General features: G+C 44.3%; 1 protein-coding gene across 2 annotated transcripts in view; it reads right to left on the bottom strand.

Annotated features, from left to right (window-relative positions):
* Positions 1–776: 776 nt before the first annotated feature.
* ADGRL3 (adhesion G protein-coupled receptor L3) overlaps positions 777–8265 on the bottom strand; it is a 511112-nt gene continuing 503623 nt past the window's right edge. For both annotated transcript variants that reach the window (XM_064651850.1, XM_064651856.1), the window contains one exon: positions 777–3788. In XM_064651850.1, the coding sequence (XP_064507920.1) occupies positions 3721–3788 (68 nt within the window). In that variant the 3' untranslated portion in view covers positions 777–3720. The remainder of the gene's footprint in view (positions 3789–8265) is intronic.

Genomic DNA, 8265 nt, shown 5'->3' with positions numbered 1-8265 from the left:
CACCCACCACAACTCAAGCTGCAGGGTTCCTGCCTTTGCACTGTCCAGTGGCTCCTTGTTGCTTCGTTAAACTTGCAGCGATGTTTCTGGGATATTTATGTCGACTTTGACACACTACCAGTCAGATCTCCCGTATTAGGGTTGTATTATTTTTTATGTGAAATGTTGCAGCAGCTAATTGCAATTACCAGAAAGCATATACAAGAGAGCTTGTTGATTGCCAGTAGACAAAGACACTTTGGAAATCTTGGATTTTGCTATAGATGAAAGCCTATAAATTTTAAAATAGAAACCACGTTATCATTTACAATTTCCGTTTGCTAACAAATTCTGCTAAACAAAATTGGCGGCTGATTAAGTAAACATTTATACATAAATAAAACAGTGAAGATCTCTTCAGTTATTGAGATGCAGCCAGTTCAGTCTCTCGTAAATAATACAGTGATGAATTCTGGCGTTACAGTGCATGATAAAGCTACCTAGTCTAAAGTCTTAGGCAAACTAATCCATACGCATGAATCAATCAGTTCATTTTAGTCATACTGGCGTTACATAAATGTCACTAAAATCAATGACTGAAAGACATAAAAGATTAATAAGTCCTCATGCGGTACATCTAACTGGGATGCAAACTTACAGCAGATAACTTCACGCTGAACACAGCTATACAGGTAGTTTGAATAAGTCATTTTAATAGAAAACTCAAGGGCATGCCTGTGATGAGCAGGCATGGATGAGAAAAATCTGGTGCATTATTAATTTCAGACAATGCCGAGTTCTTTTTCATAATGTACATTTTATTAATGCTCTCCATGATAGCTTTTCATACCGGTTCACCACCAGGAGTACAGTAATTACAATGTATTAAGATTCATTCCATGCCTGAGGAGTAAGGAAGTCCAGTTAAGATATGGAAAGCAAGTGAAATGTCAATCACTATTGACTCAGGGCTGGATTAAATCAAAACTCTGCCCTGGGGAACCCAGCGGCTGGGTGGGTTTGGTAACAGCACCTCCCAGACACAATCTTCAGTGAATATCTGCCTCCCTCTCCTCACTGGCTCACCTCCACACATAACCTGTGTGCCATCAATACGGATGCAGTGGATGGGATTCATCATTTTTATCAGGACTTGGGGTTGGTCTGGCTCATCATTACAACTGTCAGTTACTGGGTGTCAGCCTCTTCAGGGTTGGAAAAAGAGAGAAACATTACAGGTTGTTGTAAACGCCTCCAAGAATAACTCTTCTAGACATAATGGCAAGGGTTTAAGGTGCAGGATGATGGGATTGTCTGGGGAGAGAAACTAATAGTGAGGGCTCTAATGAAAAAAAAATCCACCACTTAACACAACCCAGCGGATTTCTGCTTTCCTGCAACCTAGTGGAAAAACAGGGAATATCTTCTTTCCTGCAGTTGCAGCCCTCACCAAGACAATGGTCACCTTGCCTAGGGACACTATACAAGGCTGGAGAAGAGGCATCCACATGTGGCAAATGAAAGCACAGTGTCCTCTGTGCACTGGTTTGATAAATAAATAAATGTGATAAATATGTAAATAACTTGGCACTAGCAGTTGTTAGGTGTTAATGGCAACAGCAGCCAGAGAGAGGTGTTTAACAGAGGAGGTATTCAAGTACTCAAGAGGAAAAGACCAACCCTTGCAGCTCACCTTGAACCACTGCAAGCAAATTACCTCTCTAGATGCCCACATTCCTCAGTCATTTAAAGTAGCTTCCAATTTCTGTTTATTGCCCACTGGCCATTCCTAGCAAAGGTATAGGGACTTTGCCCCCAAACTATTCTAAATATGTTGGTTGATACTATCTGGCTTTTTAATGGGGAAAGACACTTCATGCTGGCCCTGCTTTCTAGAAAATGCTAGGCTGAAGAGAGTCTTCTATGTCTAGAGAAAGTTATTCTGTGTAATTTTCAAAAATATCTTTTTTTTTTCTCAAGTATGGTTTTTTTCCCCAATTTCAATTCTTTTTTTCCAATTTCCCTGCACTGGCTGAATCCACATGGTTGGACTCAGAGTAAATAAGGCATAAGTAGTTGTGAAGGATGAAGGGGAACACCCGAAGCTCCTCTCCAGCTTCCATCAGGTACCATGCTGCAGTAGCTCACATTCTGCAAGCGCCCGTGCCTGAGTGCAGGCCTGTTCTGCTGGCAGTGTTTGCAGATGGCCACTGTTGTGCCACGGCAGGGGACAGTGGATGACAACTCAATGGGGAGCAGAGATTTATCAGCTTTTACTCACCTAATGCCACCCCCGCCACGCCTCGTTCCATGGAGAGGTGCGGACACTACTCTGAGCTAATGCTAATAAAGCTGGACCTGGCAGCACTACTTATGACTTCTCAAGCTTGCTTGGGCATATAAAGTTGAGTACAACATACACATCCATATTCTCTCTTCTCTCACAGACACAGCTACACAGACATGGGGACCTGCACTGGCTGGAACCCACCCGCACCAGGCACAGTCTTGCACACGCATTTGTGAACATGCTGAGGAGAACTGCACATACAGGCACTGGCTGACATGGACACAGATGTCTATGCATGCCTCCATTTAGCCAGCTGAACTATTGGCCCAACACCATTAATAAGCCTTCAGGGGTTCTTTTTTTTCCTTTTCTTTTTTTTCTTTTTTTTAAACTAATGCTAAAACTCTGGGAATAACCACACTGATGGGGTTTGAATCCTTCTGGTGATTTCTGCCCATCCCACCCCCACCCCCCCCTACAACTGCACCAAGCAGCCCAAGTCCTCTGTGGGCTGTAGCTGAGTATTTACACCAGTGGAGACCATGGGCCCAGTGAGTCCACCCTGTTTACAGGGATGAAGGATTAACTGTCTGCCGAGTCCTCTGATGTGATGGGTCTGTCATCCTTCAGGTGCCTCCTGCACCCACAGTGACTGCACAGCTTGGCTGCAAGACCCCACACCAGCCTCCACAGGCAGACTCCATGGTTTCCCACATATCCATCCCCAGCTGAGCTGATTGAGAAACGCTATCTTCAAGATACTAAGGCTTATTTTTTTCAAAAAAATATCTCTATTTACACAAGACAATAAAATCTGAGCAGCTTTCCCCCGAGAAGCTTTTGCCAAGCAGAGCTGCTGCTGGACACATGTGCCAGTCCCTATTTACACACAACAGCTTTGCTTGACAGTACCCTGTTGGCAAGTTCAGCTTCTTCTGGTGTAAGGACTATTTCTTTGTCCCTCTTTTCCTTTCCTTGTTAGCTCTTTGCACAGACAGGTCTGTATTTACAACAGTAACCTGGATCCAGTGGGTTCACTTTATACAGCCCAGCTTGCAAGCACGGTGAGGGGCTCAGGATGGTGGAGTGAGCACGCTCAGCCATCTTTAAGTGCTATCAAGTTGCAAAGTCAATGTTTGGAGCAGATGAAACTAATTTCTTATTACAAAAGACAATTTTCACCCGTTCTGCTCATCTTAAAAAACAGGTGAGCGACCAAACGGTGAGGGCACTTTCCAGGGCACTGCCATGCACAGGGCAGCAGGAATCTCAGCTGGGCTGTTTTCTCCTTGGGGATGCAAGGGTTTGCTGAGGGTTTTGTTGAGGCTAGTTTCTCCTGCCTCTCCTGTTGCGCAATCCCAAGTGAGGGATGGGTAAACTGAGGCACAGAGGGGCTGAGGTGGTACGCTGGCATGGGCTTGCTGAGGCAGGCTTGTTGGGTGCCCCAGGTGCTAGATGACACTGTCTTCCATGGTGACTCGCCTGAAGACTGGCTCCTGCTTGGGCGTCCTTCCACTTTCTGTGAAAGACAAGGGGAGAGCAGGTAAAGCCCCAGAACAGGACCCTCAAGCAACCACCAGCTATTTTCAAGACCATTTCCACCCCCAGACAAAGTAAAGAATGCCTGGGCTTGCCTTGAAAAGGAAGGCTTGCTCAGAACAGGTGAATGTATTTATGGGTCAACATCCCATCGGGAATCTCCTCCCATCCTTTTTGCTGAATTTGGTGCTAAAGTTTTGCTTAGCTTTAGCCCCACATGAGCCAGTTATTTGTTGAATGGTGTAAGGACTGACAGCATCAACCACTGCTGCCCATCGCTCTGCAGAAGAAGGGTGATGCCAAGGTGCCTTTTTGTTCCTCTGGGTTTAGCCCAGCTCAAGCAAGGAAAGCACAGAGCTGAGCAGCAGCCACCAGCTTGTACCAACCCAATAGGCTTGTTTTAGCAATCTGCATTTTTTGTAGTGTGTTCACCTCCAGCCCCCCCTTAATGATAAACAGTCAGTATAAATGACTGCAGAATAAACAGATTTGTTTTGCTATCAGACACTATCTGAAGGGCACTTTACATCCTGAGTGCTCTGCTTTACAGCTGCCTCTATAATCACTGAAGCCCCAGGGAGGAAAACACCTCCTTTCACAAGTGCAGGTTGGAAAGACACAGCCACATGCATTTTGGGATGAACACATGCAGGCTTCTTCATAAATAATATTTCAGGGAGAGGTTAAGATAGGCTAGACACATTCAAGAAGAATCAAGAGGTATCTTGGAGCCATTTTCTAAGCATAAATGATTTCACTCCATTTCCCAACCACCCAAATCTATGTTGCTCTGTATGGCATAATAGAGAATATTACAGGGAAAGTGGTGCGAGCAGAACCGGCAACTTTTCAGGCATCTCCCAGCTTGGCTATTTTGACTGATCTTTTTAATCTTTGAGGAGAAAGGACTTTCATCCTTTCCTTGTTGCTCATCTCTTTTGTTTTCTTTTTTTTTTTTCCAAAGCAGTGGGATGCATTTTCTCCTTTCATTTCCACTGCTGCTGCTAGCTTGGTGGGCTGCTTTGCATTGCAGCTCAAACTGTCAACAGCTGAAAATGCCTGGGTGCACGGTGTATCTTGGGGAAAAAAAAAATCAAATATTCCACCTATTTAATATGAAGCACTCCTCCTGGCTGATATCAACAGCAGCTAAAGCAATGAGGCCTTTTATCTCTAAGTAAGAATGGCAGCAACACAAGCAAGGAGGTGGGTGAGGGGAAGGTGACCAAAGGGCAGAGCTGAGGCGCTTGCACGGAAAGCAACTCTTCCATTTATCAGGGAGGGACCCTCTCAAGAAAAAGGCCTGCTTGGTGGCAAACCGTATTTTTTTAGGTGAGGAAACGAGGGGCTGGCCAGAGCAGGCACCCAACAGCCACAGCCAGGCTGTAGCCTGCCTCAAATTAGCCTCCTGTCGCACATGGGCTAATCTCATACAACCTTGCACTTCTCTCCAGATGCCCACAGAAACCACCTGAGAAACTGCTTCTGGCATATTTCAACCAAAGGACAAAGCTTTGCCAGAAATCAGAGGCTTTTTCTTTTAATTCCCCCCACGCAAAGTCCATTTACCCACACCCCCTCTGCAGCTTTCGTGCAACCAAGTCCTACGACATGTTTTGGGTGCAGTGCTGCTGCTTCCCAAGGGAAACATCTTCCACCCAGTTCGTTGACCGCTTAGTTTTCCACATTCATTCCCCCCCCCCCCCCCAGTCCATCAGTGGATGCTACCACAGGCTCACGCCCCCTGAAAGGTGAAGCCTCTGCTGCTGGTGGGACACAAAGGCTACAGGGCTTATGCCTGCATTGAACTTTCCTGCCACAGTGACCCAACTTAAACTCTGCCTGAGATGCTTCCAAGAGAAGTAGGAAAAGACAGGCCGAAAACAGTTTTATTATAGCCACAATTTATCCATCGAGCATCCTGCTGCTGGAAATAACCTTTCCAAAGTTGTAACTTAAGATGCAGTGGATTTTAAGTGGCAGTCGGAGATACTGGGTCATCTGTACAAGTACTCCCATGCACACCAGCTGAGGAGGTTGTACAGCAGCTATGTTTGTTTTATATTCTAAGTTGCTGTTCAGGGTTTTAAGCAACGCTGTCAAAATACCAAGCATTTGCTTCCAACACATAATAATTGCTCCGTATACCAGCATGTTTTGTTTATTTATTGAGGTTTTAGCTTGGGTTTTTACATGTGTACAGTGTATTTAAGGAGTAGAAATATAAGAAAAGGAAATATGTGGAGGATGAAGAAATAAAAAGGCAGCAAATACTTAGGATGATTGTTTTGGGTTTTTTTTGTTCTTTGCATTTTGCTGAAGAAGACTATCACCATCTGTCTGGCATACCAAATACAGTAAACAGTAAGCACCTGTAAAAAACTATTTTGATGTGAAAAAGGAAGATTTCCAAGCTATCCTGGCTAGTCTCAATATTTCAGCTTTAAACAGACTATCTCTTCTGCACTGGGATGACAAATGATCTGGTGTATGATCCATGCATCCCTAGGGCTTGCCAAAGCCTTTGGAAGAGCAAAACTGGTCCTACGCCAGCTACCTGTGCTGAACGAAATGTCTCTCAGTCCAGAATGGTGAGTGCTGCTGGTTTTTCAGGGGTACCCCAGTGCTCTCCCCTGACTGCATTGGTAGTGCCCCTGCTGAGGACAGTCACCACTCACACAGCCATCACTGCCTTTCCTGGGAGCACTAATCACAGATTTTTTCTGGTTTCAGCTTTGTGCTGCAGGATGTTCTCCATGCTGTTACCAGAGAGCCTGCGACAACATGACATTTATATAATGTTCATGAGCACAGACTATTTAAACCCTAAAATATTCATTAAATAAAATTTGCATAGAGTCTAGCTGAATGCAGCAGATAGCTAAAAATAAAGTACTTTTCTTTCTAAAGGTAAGGAGGAGATCAGGGTGTGACAGATGACCAAGCCAGTGCTCTTAAGCTTTCCTGAGAAAGGTTTTTAATAAGATGAGCTATCTTTTTATCCCTGTTGACTAGACAATTCTACAGGTTATTATATTCTTTATAAACTAGTGAGATCAAGAGCATATGGGGATGTGTGAGAGAAAGGCCAGCTGGCCAGAGAAGAGGGAGGGGGATGCAGGCAACAGGGACACATATGGAGACACAGAAGGACCCCCACGAGCTCTCTGCCTCCCACCACAACCAAGGTTTCCCCTGGCCCTGTGAAGCATCTCACTGCTTATTACCTGGGGGCAGGGAGGAAAGAAAAAGATTGGTTAACAACTTCAGGTTTCAAAGAATTAAAAGCAATCAAAAGGCAGAAATTAGCAGCATCATGGTAAGTAATATTGTCTACAAAATGCCTCCAAAGCTGTGATGAACACCCTCCCTTCCCAGCAATCCTCCAGTCTACATAGTCTTTACTAGCATGTCTTTCACCTTGTGTTTCTCCTTCACATGTTTCAGGGAGATTTTTATCTCTTATGGCTCTTGAAGAAAATGGGTAGGAATTGCCTGCTAGAGTCTAAGTGTCCTTAAGCAGTAAACTGATGCATCAGCTCATTATGGGGTAGTCTGCAATGGGATTACAAAGGAAAAATAACCCAGTCCTGTGCAAATTAGAAGGACCAAGTGAAAAAAGGGATTCACAACTTGCAAAGAATCCCAAGATGATTTTCAGGAAAATGCAAGGCATGGAGCCTTGCACTTCTCCACTCTCCTCTTCCCACTGCAAAAAAGGCTTTCTGAAGAGACAACTCAAGCAAGGGATTGACAATCCTCCCTCCAAACATGCCTGGCAACCTATGCTTCCCAAAGGTGGTCCCGTGTTTCAGAAAGTGGTCTGTGTATTGTTTGATGTTTTCATCAAGCACTACCTGTTTGCTTCTGTTCTGTTTGTTTCACTGAAAGTGGGATGCTTATTGTAGTTGAATGATGAAGATTTAATCCCCTCCCTATAAGGCAAATCTGGTTGTTTTTGTTTTGTTAAATGAAGCTCTACAAAGGAAGAACCATCCAGTACTGGGCTGATTATCCCCATCAACCCAGCTTGCAAAGTTATGTGCCCCAAGCATGAGCATGGATTTAATACCATAATCACCACTGCCTCTTCATCAAGCTGTTTTCTCACATCCCTGCCTTGGCTCAGCATTAAGAAATGCCTTAGAAGTTTTTTAGCTCTCCCTCCTACCCCAGGAGCATTGTAGGCACCGAGGACTTAACAGTGACTTGATTTTCACATGCTGCAGTCTGCATAGAACACACCACTATATTCCCAGTCATGTAATAATTATATCTAGTGAGCTATTTATCAACAAGCAGAAACCTTCACCATGCCCATAATCAACTATCTGACACAACAAAGTCTGTTCTCAAGGGAAAAAAAAACCAGCCAAAAATAATCTGCATCCTGCTCCCCATTCTTGGCTTAATAAAATTAAAATGCATAATATCTATTTTCCCTCTATTTTGTGATT

The sequence above is a fragment of the Pseudopipra pipra genome, chromosome 4 (assembly GCF_036250125.1).
Source record: "Pseudopipra pipra isolate bDixPip1 chromosome 4, bDixPip1.hap1, whole genome shotgun sequence".
Taxonomy (NCBI): domain Eukaryota; kingdom Metazoa; phylum Chordata; class Aves; order Passeriformes; family Pipridae; genus Pseudopipra; species Pseudopipra pipra.
Note: the sequence above shows the minus strand (reverse complement) of the source record. Positions and strands in the feature narration are given on the sequence as shown.